The sequence below is a fragment of the Suillus paluster genome (genome assembly GCF_016628075.1).
Source record: "Suillus paluster strain FC165 chromosome Unknown EDB91scaffold_162, whole genome shotgun sequence".
Lineage (NCBI taxonomy): Eukaryota > Fungi > Basidiomycota > Agaricomycetes > Boletales > Suillaceae > Suillus > Suillus paluster.
The window spans coordinates 19,700-37,062 of NW_024537722.1; the positions used below are offsets into that span (position 1 = coordinate 19,700).

General features: G+C 48.6%; 3 protein-coding genes across 3 annotated transcripts; all 3 read right to left on the bottom strand.

Annotated features, from left to right (window-relative positions):
• Positions 1-645: 645 nt before the first annotated feature.
• EDB91DRAFT_1255925 (uncharacterized protein) lies at positions 646-2,743 on the bottom strand (the record flags this gene model as incomplete). Its single annotated transcript, XM_041324071.1, has 5 exons — positions 646-911; positions 965-1,182; positions 1,232-1,573; positions 1,626-1,770; positions 1,825-2,743. 5 exons carry the CDS (start codon positions 2,741-2,743, stop codon positions 646-648), a joined length of 1,890 nt encoding a protein of 629 aa, XP_041169765.1.
• A 1,019-nt stretch (positions 2,744-3,762) lies between these two features.
• On the bottom strand, positions 3,763-6,465 carry EDB91DRAFT_1088023 (uncharacterized protein; the record flags this gene model as incomplete). Its single annotated transcript, XM_041316330.1, has 3 exons — positions 3,763-4,025; positions 4,081-6,296; positions 6,356-6,465. 3 exons carry the CDS (start codon positions 6,463-6,465, stop codon positions 3,763-3,765), a joined length of 2,589 nt encoding a protein of 862 aa, XP_041169766.1.
• Positions 6,466-11,541: 5,076 nt separating this feature from the next.
• Positions 11,542-15,049, bottom strand: EDB91DRAFT_1088025 (uncharacterized protein; the record flags this gene model as incomplete). Its single annotated transcript, XM_041316331.1, has 8 exons — positions 11,542-12,457; positions 12,484-12,536; positions 12,585-12,641; positions 12,696-12,886; positions 12,930-13,430; positions 13,462-13,887; positions 13,940-14,840; positions 14,879-15,049. 8 exons carry the CDS (start codon positions 15,047-15,049, stop codon positions 11,542-11,544), a joined length of 3,216 nt encoding a protein of 1,071 aa, XP_041169767.1.
• Between the last annotated feature and the right edge of the window lie 2,314 nt (positions 15,050-17,363).

A 17,363-nucleotide genomic window follows, 5' to 3' on the forward strand; every position in this document is an offset into this window, starting at 1 on the left:
GTTTGCGTTCGTAAGCATACATTTTTGGTTATGTGTTCAGCATCTCCACCATAGCCAGTAATTCTGGCTAGTCGTCCGACATCGAATGCCAACCTAAACTTATCACTGCACTACTAGACCTCTAGCCAGTAATTCTGGCTAGCCCGTTCTCTCACCTCCCGCAACACTCGCACGTACACACCCACGCATGCATGCCAAAGACTGTTCTGCCAAGAACACGCCCACCAACCGTCCCGTATTCACCATTCAAATTTCGTCCAGCACGAAGAAGAGCAGCAAGAGGCGCCGTGCGTCTGCAGCAGGGGTGAAGAGTCCCAGCTCGGAGATGAGGTCTGAATGATGAATTGAATTGCGATGCTTGTGGGTTGTATTGTAAATTGGTGAGTTTCTTTTTGGGTTTGAGTTTGGGAGTCACTGACTGGTTCTTGTTTTAGGTTACCGTCCATCAAGGATGCGGACTGTATACACTTGGTTCCTCATATCTATCATGGTCGAGGAGAGATTATTCCAAGAGCACTATCATGGGTTAGTGGATCATTGATTTGAACTACGGGTCATGTGACTATATTCCGGGTAATTTGAGCAAAACTTTCGTTCCTCTGTAACATCCTAACCCTAACCTAGGACTATATTAGGCAATGAAGACTACGATATGGTAAACTCTGCTAGGCAGGACATCAGTTCGTCTCGATCGATGGCATCTCCAGGGTGCATTTGACTCCCTTCGCGATATTTTTTGGTTGACAACTTGAGGTTGGTCCAGAAATGTGTGACGATCGCATTTGACATCGCAAAGGCTTGTTTGGCAGTTTCCAACTTCTGCCGTTTTCTCTTGCCAGTCCCAGCAGCCACATACTTTTCCGACTCCATGACCATGGTGCACAGAGCGATGAGAGACCTGCTGTATATTGCTTTTGGAGATGTCAGATGCTGCAAATATGGGGCGATGAGAACCACCACTTACTGACGCGGCGGGGTAGGTACGGCAGGTTTATAATCATTCGCTCAAACGTGGCGATTGAGTGTTCGTGAATCTGGTTAGTGAAGGTGGGTCCCTTGTAGTGGTCGATGTAACGGGAAAGTTCCGTCAAATGCATGTACTGATGATTGTAGAAATGACCGCCGGTAGCAAACGTCGCGACAGGTGTATAGACCGCGTGGAACTGTCCAGGAGGTTGAATACTTGCAAAAGTAAGCTTAAACGAACGAAATGTACGGGGAGATGACTCACAGGAGATCTCCTGGCAAGAGAGTGACTGTTTCGAAATCCCAATTGGATTCGATCTGCTCGCGGTTGTTCCCAAGGTCGGTGAAGAGTTCGGCAATTGTACTGAGCGTTGTCCGGGGAATCTTGTGTCCATATTTTGGGAAAGCCACACACCAAAATTTTGTGCCGTTAAAGTTATCTATCGTGACATGAGTGGCTGCCCCGTCAGCGTCGTGGTGAAAATATGTGAGGACCCCGGCGTGGTGAAGTAAAGCCCACCCCGTCACAAAGAAGTTGTCGGGATGGACTGGTTCTTGCGCGGCAGTTACAGTTAGATTCCATGCGGCCCTGCCATGATCGATGGTGCTAGGTTAGGTTAGGTTAGAGCGATGAAGGGAGAGGACGGTGGGGTACTCACCTGAGGGAGAATGGGAGACCCCCCTGTAAAAATGGAAGGTCGAGAACAAATCGTATCTTGTTAGGGTCGCGGATGTCGCGGATGAACTGTTGGACAGTGCTTGTCATTTGCGGATATGTGAAGTCTGCTACGCGCGTTTTGACATCTGTTGAAAAGTATAAGGCTTTCTGGGAAGCAATGCAAAAGCAAACGGACTTACCGTGTGCAACGATAGGCCTTGTAGACGATATACCGTAACGTTCTAGGTAGTCGAGATCCAGCGCGGCTGGCTCAGGTTTATGGCGCCCGCGAAGAAGAAAGACTTTTCCATCGCGAAGGGCCTCGTTAACGAGTTCGCATAACTCCATCGGTTTCGAACTCCAATCACGGTAATGTGCGTGGACAACGTGCGCTGAACCAGGACAGGATTCCGGAAGCTGGGCAAGGAATTTGACGAACTCGGCATCGTTGTGGCATATATTTACACCGCCCTCCCAAATACATGGCAGTACCGTGGTACGCCCATCAGACCATTGAATGGTCTCCGACTGTTCGGGCACCTCAATCCCAATGATATCAGATGCCAAGTCCATGTCGAGGTTAGTGAGGGTCGACAAAGCTGGCGAGGGAGGTGCAGGTGCAGGTGCAGGTTCGGTCATGACGGATACGTCACACGTGTGTGGGGTTTCGGTCGTCACCATGATATCGCGAGTACTTGGATGTACCGTCGCCGTGGCAGCATCGCATGCGCGGCGGGTGGTGACCTCGGTATTGTTGGGTGGCTGCGGTAAGAGTGCGGGATCGATAGGGATAGAAACAAATGGCTGGTGAGAGGAGGTGGAGGGCTCGGTAATATCTGGGGCATTGAACGGCTCCGCGATGTTGGAAGGTCCCGCTGCAGAGTTTGTAGTTGCTGCAGTACGGCGCCGCTTTCGAGAAGGCTGTCCTTCCGTTTCTTGCTGTTCCGTGTCCATTTTCCGTGCGCGCGATCTCTGTTTACTTAGTCTATTGAGTTCCCGTCGTCTGGCCTTTTTCTCGGGGTCGGCGTTTATCGCCTGGTGCCATTTGCGCTGTTGTTCTTTGTGCTTCTCATCGGGGGGTAGATGTGCCAGTTCAGGGTATTTCAATGGTTGCGGCATGGTATGTCAACGGAGAAATTACGCCGTTGAGATATCGAGTGCGTTAGATTAGTGAACGTGAACATGACGGTTAGGTACTTAAGTAACCTCGAATTACATAAGTGGATCTTACAGTGTGGGCCACCACTTACGTTAGGGTTGTGATTTGGAGGGTCCAACAATGTGTTATAGGAGATAAAGTAGGTCAGCAAAGTACTTAGTATAAATAATATTGGTATTAGGACGTTCTTATGGATGTACGATTGACCTGCATGTAAGGCCGTTAGCTTACGTGAGTTCCTATAATCAGCATAAACACTGTCCACAATAACGAAGCATGTGCATGAGCTTTCATTATGACTGCCTTTGGGCGTAGCGGTTAAGGGACGACAGTCTTGACTACTTACACTTGTTTTATTTTATTTTCAAGAACACGCCTCTGATTCTGATTACTCGAAGAATGATAACTAGTTGTGGAATAAAAAGAGGATTCGGGTGCAAAGCGCTTCGATTGCGACCCCTACAGCAACGATAGCTTTTGAGTTCGATAGAAAAGAACAAAAAGACACCACTATGACCGTCTTCTATTACATGCAATGCAAAAATGATATCCTGTGCCTCCTTCAGATTGACTGTGAAGAAAGAGAACGAGAGAGAAAGAGATGGATCACATGCACTAAATGAAATGATGAATTACTTTGATGACTTTGATGACCGACTTTGATGGCTTTGATGACAAACTTTGATGACTTTGATGAATTACTTTGATGACTTTGATGACCGACTTTGATGGCTTTGATGACAAACTTTGATGACTTCGATGACCGACTTTGACCTACGTTGATGACTTTGATGACTGACTTTGAATGGAACGCCCTGGCACGCTCGCATCGTCTATATGTTCTGAATAATGTATGCACATCCCTGTATATAATTAACTAAGACTGTGACTTCTTTCTCGTGAAAGTTGAGAATACGCGGTGCTATCGCATGGCCAGACTTTACATGATGATTGAAGAAAATGCTATGGACAAATAGTATTACAATGCGCTGTTCTGCAGAAAATCGATGCATTCTTTTTCGACAGCACCGATAAATTTCCTCGTCGGGTTCTTGTAGTAACTCATCTCGCTCTTCCATTGTTTAGCGCCCCTCAACTCGGCTCGCCCTTCGCGTATGGCTTTGAGCCTCGACTGAAACACGTTTTCAGCGGAATGGTTCCAGTACCCAACGTCCAAACCAGACGACGACCATTGTTTTGGGGTAGGCCACCATGATGATATTGCCGTCTGATTGCCTCTGCCTGTTAAGAACAAACTAGTAAGAAAATGACGTTGAACGTGTAAATAAAAACTGACCGGTAGCAATGTGATAGACACCGCAGAGAATGTTGATCTCGTCGTCGCTCAGAGTATCGGAGAGATACCGTTTAGGTGCATCGGGAGATGTATCTGCGAAAAACTGTACGTCTTTGGAGGGGCCGTTTGGTATATCGCTAGCAAGCTCCTGTTTGCAGAGACGCCAGAGTATGCCACCTTGAGCGACAGCGACGCGTACGTGAGGCAGGTTTAGCAATCGACCTCTTCGATTTTCGTAGTCTGCATACTCGTATTTGTCCGGCAACCACCCGTGCGGACGGAGGATCGACTCAAAGACGGTTCTGGGACGAGCAAATGAGGGATGCGCGACTTGGGCATTGAAAACGAGTGTAAAATTGATGCCACGTTCAAATAAGGAGAGGACGACGTCCTCTAGAGATGGGCCCCATCGTTCTCTGATACCTTGGACGACGGACACCGCGCTGTGAATGAGGAGGTCCCATGGTCGATTGTATCTTTCATCTTGTGGGTGTAGGAGGTAACCGGTGCGAGCGTTATCTTGAACGAATGTGTACTTGAAACGCACATTGGATTCGACGAGTTCGTCGATGTTGTTCGGATGCAGATCCCACAAGATGGAGGGAGGGGTGATGTCAAGCAAGAAGCAGGAGATGAAGTATCGAATGGCGAATTCGTTTTTGGGTTGCGTGAGGGGGAGGTTCATTTCCATGAGGTATTTACGAACGGTGTAGATCTCGCTGAATTGGGCATCCTGGATGGCCGTATAGTCGCTTTGGGACTGTATTTCTGTCTGCGAACAGCACACAAGTCCGTAGCGACTGCTTAGGACGTCTTCCAGTGAAGAAGCGAACAAAATGTCCTGGGAAATCTCGCGATTATAGAGAATGGATCTTCCGACCTCGTTGTGGTCAGATGGAAGAGTAGGGGGTGTCTTTATCTCGGAATGAGCGACGGTTACATCCGAGACGCCAGAGTCGTTTGTATTTGGTTCGTCGAATTCGAAACCAGGGTCGCCGTCCAGTGCGTCGACATCGCATTCGAAGAGGGAGCATATATCCCATTCGTTGGAGATCTCGTCGTATACAAACTGCTCCTTGGGTCTGGTCTCAAATTCCGTCTTGGCGTCTTCACAATCGAGCTCTCCCCGGAACCTCCCCTTCTTCGAACGATACCAAAGGAAAAACCGAGTTCCGTCTCGCCGCGAGGGTAGGACGAACTTTGCAGCATTTTGAAGTCGCTCTCGGACACGGGCTTTGATGTTGTCAGACGCAGTAGAGAGGAACTCTACGCGCTTTTTTTCCCGAACCTCTACAAGCGCAGTCCATCGATCCAAAGAGTCGGGATTGGTGTCAGATGGGATGGACGGAATTGCTTGAGAGTTAGCCTTGTCGATTGCTGTTCTGATGCGTATGAATTCGTCTTTTGTAGGCGACGCTTGTATGAACTGGTAGTTTTTGAAGGTAGCGGGGTTGTAAGGACCTTGCGCTTTGCCGACTATCACCCAGACCGGGACTTGTATACGATTGAGCCAGGGGTATAAAACGCCCATTTCACAGTGGGGTGGGTCGAAAATGACGCCGACGCAACGCCCGAGGATCTCCGGCTGTAGTGCACTGATGATGTCACGAACGTGAGCATCGCTAAGCCCATATTGAAGCAATAGGTCTGACGGCGAAGGCGCGGGCGCTTCTGCATTCTTTGGTGCAGTGTCACACCTCCATAGAACCCGACCGTAAAACAGGTTGACTAGACCGAGGAGGGAGTGAAAGGCCAGTCTTGAAGTCTTTGCACAACGCAAAGCATGACGATGCGTCTTGTGATCGCGAAGGTATCCGTATTGAGAAGGATAAGGGAGGATGGCGAAACTGAAGGGTAGAATAACGTTTGCACTGAGAGCAGTGAAAGCGTGATGGAGCGTGTCCTCAAGCCATTGCCAGCTCTTCTTTTGTTCGTCAGACATGGTGTATTTAGTTCCACGGGTAACTATACGAATTGAAGCAAGACGCTGGAGGAGAGGGCCTGTATACTTGAGCTCCATGTCGTCCGGTGTAGCCGCGATCTGGGTGTATCGAGACAAGTTGAGTCTCAGATGAAATATTTCTTCGGGACCGGGGTCATCGTATGTGATGTCCTGGCGGACATCTGCAAAGGACGGACACGACGTCTGCGTTGACGAAGAGAGTATGCAGTCAGCATCCCGGGAGTACGTGAAATATCGATTGTTTTGGGATGACCTGCAGTAAATGTGAGGGTGATTAGGGTTAGGGACATTTTGGGGACATTCAGCACTTACGCGGATGACGTCGATACGTGTGATGACGACGAAGGAGTGCCCTGACCCCCTGACGTCCGCTTCGAATTACGATGCGGAGGTCTAGGAAGTTGGGGGTTGGGTGGAAGCATGGCCGGGGTTATCGCGCGGCGGATAGGGCGTCAAACGTTGGCGTTCGGCGTTGAGAAGTGAAATCAATCGGTTGCGTGCAAGGCAAATTATCAGACGTCGGCGTTCGATGATGTACTGAGTAGAAGCGAGGGTGGGAAACATGAATGTGATCCGTATTTAATTATGAAGGTGGTCCACATTTGATGATCCACAGGTTAGCAAATGAGGGAACAATGTTTCAGTAACTTTGTGTTTCACTCTGTTTGTCAACGTTTTGCACAAATGCGAATAACATTTCGGTGGTCTCTTAGATTACATATCGACGAACACTAAATATTATGAGTTATAACCAAATGCGATGCGTTGCTGGGTGGTAAATGCGATTGTCCGCTTGGTGTCTATCCCGATCCTAATGTACATACCGAAATACTTGCAATTTAGGGAATACGACAGTGATGCTATGATGCGATGCAATGCAGGGGTCTAGAGTTACGCGCCTGATTCCTCCAATACCTGCTCCCAGTCTAGGAGGGCAAGCTCTTCGGTGCACTCGAAGAAGGCTAGGACTAGATCATAAAGGTTAATGTTTTCTCGGCAGCCGCGCAAGTTGGTACGACGAGATGGCGTATAAAGCCATTCGGTAAAGGTGTCTAGGGACTGGGTGGCAGTTGGGACGCCGAGGAAGGCGAATATGATTTCGTGCAATAGGGGGAAATGTGAAAGTGAGGAACGGGATCCCGATCCACATGTCCTGAAGGCTTTCATCGTCGCATTTTTTTTTCGCCTGCTACATGAAAGGGATTGTGAAGTGTGAGCACAAGGTAAGATCGTAAAAGGAAATGAAAATGGAAGTTTGTAACTCGGATGCGAAGAGTAACGGAGTCACGTCGTCTTCGCTTTGAAGCATGATCGGTGTGTAGAGGATATGCAATCCTTACAGTAATTTGGAAGTTTGGAAGTCCGGACTCCGGAGCCGCACTAAAAGTCTAAATAGTCTGGATAATAAAGACGTGCATGTGAATGACATTAAGATCGGGCGTGAAAGGTTAGTGAATAATTGCCGGTGAAGAGAAAATGATACCTAAAGGTTGGTGCTCGTGCACCGAGGTAAGTGTTTGTGATAAGCGTTGGCGCTCGTCGTTGATGTCGGAACGAACAAGCGTTGGCGCTCGTTGTTGTTGTAGTTGCTGGAAACTGACAAGCGTTGACGCTCGTTGTTGTTGTCGGAACGAACAAGCGTTGGCGCTCATCGTTGTTATGACCACAGAAGGGCGCGCGGTATGCATGATGTTGTTCTGATCAGTGTGATTCGATTAGGGTCTTCCAGATTGAGATTGGCTCGCGTTGGTGAAGTCTTGAAACGTCAAGCGAAGTATCAAACGTTGGCGTTCAACGATGCGTTGGGCGGGGTTCCGCGAAGAGCGGGGTCAGATGTTGGTGTTCGATGCGGAGAGGGAAGGATGACTGCATGCGGACGTCTCCTTCGATATTATGAAGGAGAGGTCTTGTAGGTAGGTTGACAACATTTGATGGAGGTAAAAGGTGAACGCAATGCGCTGCGTTGTTTGAGTCGTATTTCCAAATATGTCCATTACAATGACTTTGATGACTTTGGTGACGTTGATGACTTTGGTGACTTTGATGACGTTGATGACTTTGATGACTTTGGTGACCGACTTTGACCTACGTTGATGACTTTGATGACTTTGATGACGTTGGTGACTTTGGGGACATCATATATTGGAACATGCTAAATACAAGCTAATTTAAACACCAGTAGTAATGAACTCTACGCCGGCGTCCTTCCAAACGGAGTCATGACAGAAATGAGCAATGGAAATACGTTGACCTCCATCAAACGACTCGATCTCGTGAGCGAACATGGCTCCGCGAATAAAGACACAAGCCCCAGGACCATACCACATTCTAAGCCCCAGCTTCCGGACACGCAAATTACCACCCTTGAACGATCCAAGTGTGAAAAGGGGAGTCCACGCAAGGCGGGGGTCTCGGCGATCGACGTGATTGGGGGTCTGTCGGTTGTAAATAACCGAACGGCCTTGGAATGAAGATGGGTCGATGCTTGCTCGGGATCGGACGTGGGCGTAGCGTTCCATAAGGGCATTGCGCAGTTCGCAGTGGGATTTATAGGCGTCTGGGTCGAGGGCTTTGAGGACCTCGTTGAGGCGATGGGACGCCAGAGAAAGTTGATGGGTTAGCTCCTCGCAGGCAGAGAAGCGAACCGAAGACCCAAGCTGCGCCTTTGACAGGATTGACTGGCTTTTCTTGGAAGGTTACAGTTCAACTGGAAATTTACATAACTTTAAATCTTGGCACTGTTGGCAGCGTTGCCTAATTAGTGCCCCTTATGCAATCCCTTGGGCATATAAATCTTCTTCGATTGTCAAGATACCGACACAAGTCTTTTGTCCCTCTCCCGCCTCGGCCATTGTGGCCGACTTGAGAGGAGCATTTTGCGGACCGCTCCGCGGCAATTGTTGCCCAGGGAGAGGAAAGCGCTTTGCTGCAAACTTCTGAGATATCCGCGAGCTCTCACTTTACTGTCAATCTGGGCATTGCATAGTTGGTCCATTGATCAGTTTGCAGACCCATGCAACTTTCACAGATCTCAATAAAGGTTTCATTTGCTGATGGAGTGGGATGAGTTTCGCATCCCCAAACACAAGGTTCTGGCGGAGGTTAGGTTGGAAGATCATGGCCTGGGCGTGAACATGCCAGAGCTGCAGCGCAACTCGCTTCATTCTTTGTTGCCATGTAGCATAGCTGGGAGGTGAATCTGAAGTCAGGGTCGACTGAGAGGGTGGACGACGAGGGATCTGTTGTACGAGCATCGAGGAACTCTCTTGATGTTGGTGTAATCTGGTGGGATTTTCTTATAAGGTTGAACTGCTGCGCAACTAGCGCTACTCCTTCTGGAGCGATGGTGGAATAAGAAAATAAGAAACTCAGGATGTCACTCGCGTGTGAATAGTGAGCATATGCGAGCCGAGAAGTCAGAGAGCGTTTTGACATCTGCTTCAAGATTACAACGAGAGAATGGACGGCGTGGGGCACGAGAGTCAAACGTTGACGTTCGACGGAGGTTAGCTGAAACGTTGGCGTTAGACGGAGACTTGCTGAGATGTACAGTGCATAGGAGAAATCAAACGTTGACGTTCGATAGCGGTTTCTGAGATGTATGGACAAACGTTGGCATTCGACCATACTTGGGAGAAATCAAACGTCGACGTTCGATGGCGGTTTCTAAGATGCATGGACAAACGTTGACGTTCGATAGCGGTTTGTTGAGACGCAGTGTGCATAGGAGAAATCAAACGTTAACGTCCGATGGCGGTTTCTGAGACGTATGGACAAACGTTGGCGTTCGACCATACTCAGGAGAAATCAAACGTTGACGTTCGATAGCGGTTTGAGACGCAGTGCATGGGAGAATCAACGTTCGATAGCGGTTTCTGAGATGTATGGACAAACGTTGGCGTTCGACCATACTTGGAGGAATCAAACGTTGACGTTCGATAGCGGTTTCTGAGACGAATGGACAAACGTTGGCGTTCGACCATACTCAGGAGAAATCAAGCGTTGACGTTCGACAGCAGTTTGCTGAGATGTAGAACCAAATTTTAGTTAGGGATAACTCGAGGTCAGAAAGAATGGTCGCATGCAAAAATTTGCCTCGAAATTACGAAGCAAAGGTCTCTTGGATGAGGTGATGGGTGTAGGGGAAAAAGAGGTGGACTGTGGCAGCGTGACTACGTAATATTATCTGTCATGCCATGTTTGGCTTTTATATGATGTCATAACAGCATCTATATACCTGCGAGTGTCGGAACCGACAAGCGTTGACGCTCGTCATCATCGTGAGTAATGGGAAAGGAGTTGTGGGTGTTTGGTCCAGCGATTACGGGAAGCCCTCGTTAGCCAACCATGACGATTATGTGAGCAAACGACGTTGTGGACACACTTGGTGGCGTCACTTGGAAAGAACGTGTTATAGGAAATAAAGTAGGTCAACAAAGTACTTATTAGAACCTGCCTACGGATATACGACTCTTTATTTTTTTTCTTCATGAATTCTGATTCTGATTATTTGAAGAATAATAACTAGTCGTGGAATAGAAATTAGAAACAGGATTCGGTAAGGGATACAAGGGCAGGGCGACGGGTGCAAAGCGCTTCGATTGCGACTCCTACAGCAACGATAGCTTTTGAGTTCGATAGAAAAGAACAAAAAGACACCACTATGACCGTCTTCTATTACATGCAATGCAAAAATGATATCCTGTGCCTCCTTCAGATTGATTGTGAAGAAAGAGAACGAGAGAGAAAGAGATGGATCGCATGCACTGAATGAGATACTTTGATGACTTTGATGACGGACTTTGATGACTTTGATGACTTTCTTTGATGACCGACCTACTTTGATGACTTTGATGACTTCGTTGACTGACTTTGATGACTGACTTCGTTGACTTTGATGACTGACTTTGATGACTTCGTTGACGGACTTTGATGACTTTGATGACTGACTTTGATGACTTCGTCGCTTGTGCAGTATTGTACATTGTAATAAGTTATAGTTAGACCTTTTCATGGACGATGGCGAAGCCGCATAGCATTTTTCCGTTGGCGGCGTCATCGCTATGGTCGGATAAATGGGAAATTTGCTCGTCAGTTGGCAGCATTGTGCGTTGCGAAAAATTCAGTTGTGATTAGTTTGCTTATAGTCTTGGGTTGATTTGCTTGATTTTTGCAAATTTTTTGCATGATATCGAGGCGAAAACCTCGTTTGCACTCGGTGACGTCCGCAACCGCACCGGTGTATAAGAAGTAAAAGTACATTCCATTGCTGTATATATGCTATGTATGTGCGGTATGTATATAATATGTAAACGACGACGACCCAAGCTCGGTTATTGGGATAGAATGAATGAATCGACGGCAAGGAGTGCAGACGAATAGCCCGATTTTCAGACTGGATATCTAGAAAGTACCACTACGCACTGAAGAAGTGACATAGTTACCAGAAATTGGATAATTAACCAAGCAGCTCACGGATATGAACGAAATGACGACTTCTAAGGTAAAGCATTATATGATTCCATCGATGGATACGCTTGGCAAAGCTCTTCGCATAGCCGTGCTGCCTGAGCGTCTGTTCCGTCTGTGCCAGAGCTTTGAAATGCAATTATCGTGTGTTTACGGTGCATGTCAACCCACGCTTTACGGGTGAGGAATGAAGCCTGCGCCGGTGTCTGCATCGACGGCCTATATAGGGCGGTGATGCGCTTGTTGAACCAGTCCTCCCAACCCTCGGACCATTCTCCGTGCCACTTCTGGAACCTTTCAAAAGTATCGTGAGGAGGCCATACGCTGCGACCCGTGAGGGAGGTGCCTAGCAGCAGTGCGACGGCATCGGGGGTCACTGTGTCATCGATATCTGAGCCAACGCGATCCACACGGTGATGCATGTAAGCATCTATGGATGGACCGGACAGGGCAGCGGAAAAAAGGCTGGGGGGGCCGTAGTGCAATGCGACGCGCCACACTATACCGCCCATTGTGAGAAAGCGCCTGGCGTATGGAAGTTGCAGGAGGGCTCGGACGCGATATTCGTACTCCTGCAAGGTGTCGTTGGCGAGTGGCGGATGCGTGGCACTAATGTAGGGAGGCGGAGTGATTTGATATGCGGGGTTTGGACCGATGAGATTGTATGAACTGACGAAGACTCTCCAATCGAGTCCTCTTGAGATACAGCGAACTGCGAAAAACCACAGGGGTACGTCTGGATACTGATCTCGCCAAAGACGGAGTCGTAATTCAGTTCTCTTGGAGACTACTAAACGGCCGCGAGAAATGACGTGCAGGGAGCGGTAGGAGGGGTGGTTGATCATCGACAGGTTCACGGCAGTCGGTTTGTCAAACTGAACAAGATGGCTTGTACGTGCGATGATCCAGCGAGTCTTGTCAGTCTGAGCGACGGGGTGATTCATCCTGTCGAAGCCTGCAAGTGAGCTCACAGCAGGAGCCGAGAGTTGGGAAGGCGGAGTAGGATAGCACGATGTGCGAGCTGCTATACAGATTTAGTCAAATGATGGCATGAATTAGGTTGGAAACTCACGAGGACCCGTTCTTTGAAGGTTATGGCGTGATGAGGACGGATAAGAGGGGGAGGGTGCTGCAAACGACAGAAATTAATTGCTAGCTAAACCTAAGTTGAAGGGACACTTACAGCGACGCCTTCTAGGACTCTGGTAGCGCGCAGACGGTTGGTATCCAACCGGAGAGCGTGATCGGCTGTAACGAGGAGGAATAATGCGGTCCTGTTGAGAGGAAGGATAGTCTCTGTAGGATGACCGTGTGCTGCGATTACGAGGGGGAGATACGGGTCGACGATGCGGATAGTCCCTATAGGATGAGGGCCTATAGCGGGGAGGAGATATGGCATGACGAGACCGTTCTTGACGGTCATGAGAGCGTCGTCTGCCACGATCGCCAGTCGCGCCATTGTGTTGCGATAGAAGAGGGCGGTTGTGGATAGACGACTCAAGTTCGCCAGGCTCAAGCTCGTGCTCAGGTGGCGAGGAATGTGCCATGGCAGGTGGACGGTACTCATCGACATGCATGTGCTGGTCGTTTTCATGTGCATCGTCAGCCATGATAACGTCTTGCTCCATCCTCTCTTGCTCCCAGCGCTCTTGCTCCAGCCTCTCATTCTCCTGGCGTTCTTGCTCCAGCCTCACCTTCTCCTGGCGCTCTTGCTCCAGCCTAACTTGCTCCATCCTCTCCTTCTCCTGGCGTTCTTGCTCCAGCCTCGCCTTCTCCTGGCGCTCTTGCTCCAGCCTATCCTTCTCCTGGCGTTCTTGCTCCAGCCTCGCCTTCTCCTGGCGCTCTTGCTCCAGCCTAACTTGCTCCATCCTCTCCTTCTCCTGGCGTTCTTGCTCCAGCCTCTCTTTCTCTTGGCGCTCTTGATCCATCCAACCTCTCTTTCTCTTGACGCTCTTGCTCGAGCCTCTCCTTCTCTTGGCGTTCTTTCTCCGTCGTCTCTTTCTCTTGACGCTCTTGCTCCAGCCTAACTTGCTCCATCCTCTCCTTCTCCTGACGTTCTTCCTCCTGCCTCTCTTCCTCGAGTCGCTGCTCCATCTCCCGCTGTACGACTTGTGGGTCTTCGATCTGGCTTCTCGCAATTACTGAAAACCATCTCGCTCGATCAGAGGCAGGATGGGGGACGCCGAGCGTGTGTCCAAGGACGTTATGCGCGACAGTGTTGATCGCGAACAGCGCACAACAGCATGTGTCCTTCTGGACACCGTGCGGTAAGACACCTCCGTCGTTGCGAAATTCTCCACCGAAGCGTTTGCAGAACCACCATTGGAGCTTCTGGATGATATCAGACGGGGCATTTTTTGAATAAAGAGAGTCGCCTGCATTCACATTAGCTTTATGAGTTCCAAGTTGAAAGTGGAGGGCTCTTACCGTATTTAAAGGACTTTGTTTCAAAATCAATCGCAAAGGCAATAAAATGATCCAGCGTGGGTACGTGCACTGTAGCATAAAGATATCTGTGTTTCTTTGCATCATCTTCAATTTCCTGGAGATGGCGGTGCGGCCGATTGTGATAGGAGATATGCTTTGCCCTGCAGATCGCATCGCCGAAGCTGGTGTTTGCGATGATAACGTCATGGCGTTGCACAGGCAGGAAAGAGACAAGAGAGGCTGTCATCAGATCGACAAGAGTCTCGGACAAACAGCGGTGATCTGACAAAAATAAACGTAGGTGGTTTGTGGTTCTGCGACTGGTCGCAGCTGGCCCACGAAGCGACCTGTTCCAGGGAAGAAGGCGGAGCAGCGTCTCTGCCTCTCTGAACAGCTCTAAGTCTCTTCCCGTCTTCTGCTTCTCCCGTATCCAACGCGCTGCCTTCACCCAATGCGTCTTGTGTTCGTGCGCGGAGTGCAGCGCCCACCAAAATTCGATAACCCACAGAGGGAGCAGAGTATTTAGGTTGCGCGGATCACGTATCGAGCGCTTCCCGTCAAGGAGCGCTTGCCCAAACTCATTACCAAGGCGTTCGATGTATGGCACAGGAGGTATTTGTCCCTGAGGGTCGACCGTTGCAGTAGGGAGGTCTTCATCGAACTGTATACTTTGGTCGAATGGCCACATTGCAATTTGTGGGAGACGATGATTGATTAGTGATGCGACCGAAATATCGTCGCGAGGCAGTAACGACGTGAGCATGCCGTCTGGGATTGTCAAAATTGCAGCGCAGAGCTGCCGAAGGTCATCTGGGAGAGGCAGCGTATCTGGGAATATTTGCCCTCGATTGATCCATCGGCTTGCTGCAGGAAGGTGGGATAACGCATTCGGGCCATGCGACTGTTGAAGGAGGTAGAACTCTGGCGGATGGCATGAACCAGAGATCTTCCATTGGTCGTCGTGTCGTCGTCGTCGTGATCCGATTCGTCGTCGTCGCTGTCGTCCACACCGGAGGCAGATGACCTGCGTTTACTAGCCGACATGCATTGGATGGTTCTGCGAGGCGGGCGGCCGGGCGGCCTTTCTACGCGAGACTTGTCCAGAGGCATTGAGTTCGGTGCGAGGAATGCTTGGTATCAAACGCTGAGTGCGCGATGATGTGAGATGTCGCAGCAAGAGGCGAGAGTCAAACGTTAACGTTCGATGTTGGAGATTTGAATGTCTAGCTAGAATTACCAGCTAGAGATTCAGGAGTGCGTTAGAGTGTCAAGTCAAACGTTGGCGTTCGACGATGATGAAAGTAGGAGGAAAGCAGCGATGAATAAATCAAACGTTAACGTTCGATGTTAAAGATTTGAATGTCTAGCTAGAATTACCAGCTAGAGATTCAGGAGTGCGTTAGAGTGTTAAGTCAAACGTTGGCGTTCGACGATGATGAAAGTAGGAGGAAAGCAGCAATATTGGAATGAAATGAATTACTTGAACGTTCCATTGTGTAATATTTGGTCCACCGGATCACATGTGGTAAATGATCGACGGATGTGGTAACGGGACAATAGGTGATACCTTGTTTGGCGTGGATTCCATGAATTCGTCATTGGAAATTGACAATGTGTCATTATTTTCAATTGTGGACAGGGTATACAAGGAGTGATGTCGTGGATTCGCCAACAAGTCTGGGAATAATAGTGATAATAGTAATACGCTAAGGCCACAAAATTTGAATAACGTACATGGTATCAAAATTTAACGTAGGCGTTTGACGAGATAATGACGTCTGCTTCAATAGAGGTATAAACAATATTAATGAAGGTAAAAAGGGACTTTGGCGACTTCCAGGACGATTGACGCTAGATGTATAGACACGGTGCTCGGGTGTCCCGAATCGGTGAAAGCTAGGGGTCTGTTAGAATCTATTAATGTGACTAAGCATGGTACGTGACCCAGATGCTGCTGAGATAAACCTTCATCAACAAAGGGAGTCGCACACCCGTTGTTTCAGTATGAGCTGAAACATCTGAGAGATTCATGAACGCTACTATTTGTATGTACCTGTGCGTCATTTTCTGATTCGTCCAGTCCACATGGTGCAGTCCTTTATAGCGGTGGGGTGCGCGTATACCCTACCTAACACTGCCAAGCCTCGAGCCCTTTGTGTCGTGCATGGCGATATATCTTGCCTTTGTAATTCGTTACAGGAACGGCGTATTCTACATTTCTCGGCGTGCAGCGCGTGAGCATCGTCATGGACTCATATACCAATTTGAATGAGGGCAGATGGCGCATCTCAGCGGCTAGTTTGCAAGTTATTAAAAGTATGGCGCTTAATTGGTTGGGCAGAAGAGCTTGAAGACTAAGATCGTTCCAGTTTTACCCCGACGTTTCCTTGCTCGCGCACATCAGAAATGGTAACCTCTTGGTTTTGTAAGGTTATAATCAACTAGCCTAACAAGCCTAACCGCCAAGCTAGCCTAACCCGAAAAGAATATGATCTCAATTCTAACCGAGAACCACTAACTTAATCATCTGTGGGATAATGTTCGACCCAGAGAAGTGAGCAGCAAATTCTTTTGCGCAGGTTTGAGGTAATGGTCTATAGAACGTGAGTTTGATAGGGCGCAGTAGGGAAAAAAAAATGAGCTCACCGTCCTCTCCTCCTGCCCTCCACCCCTTGTACCTCGAAGACCGGACCATAACTTTTGATCCAGAGCAGTGAGCGGCAATATTTTTGGTGCGAGTCCGAGCTATTGGTCCATAGATTAGGATGGTAGAATATCAGGTTGGTAGGATGTCGTGAGGAAAAGATATGGAGCCATGTGTCCCTCCTCCTCGCTGCAGAAGACCGAGGAGGATTGTTCCGGCCATAACTCGGGAACGAGAGATGCGAGAGACGAGGTTAAAAGTGCGAGTTCATCGTGGGCAGCGACTTACGCAGCCCAGGATGTGTCGAGGTCCCCGGACGTCGTGGTGGAAAGATACGAGGCAAAGAAGGTCCGAAAACTGTGTGAAAAAGTGAAAATTTGATTGTGCCTGTGACCAAACATTTACTCAACTATTTCGGACCGGGCTTTCTTGCGAACCCTGCAGAATCTCGCGGACTTTAAGATGGGATAGAAGTGTCTTAATAAAAAGTGGAAGGAATGAGGCGAAAAAAAAATCGATTTTGTGGGAGCGGGCGAACCGTAGGTTCGCCCGTCCGTATATGGATAGGTAAGGACGACGAAACCATCGTGTCTCTAATTTCAGGTGATTCGAACTTCTGCGTCATTGGACAAAATAAAATAAAAACGATAAAGCAAATAAATTGACGTTATAACTAAAACTCAAATTGATTTCACAAAAGTTTGGTACAACATATAGATTCCTTGATAATAACTAAAGTACAAATGAATGAGTGTGGTAGTACTACAAATGCGTAGTCGT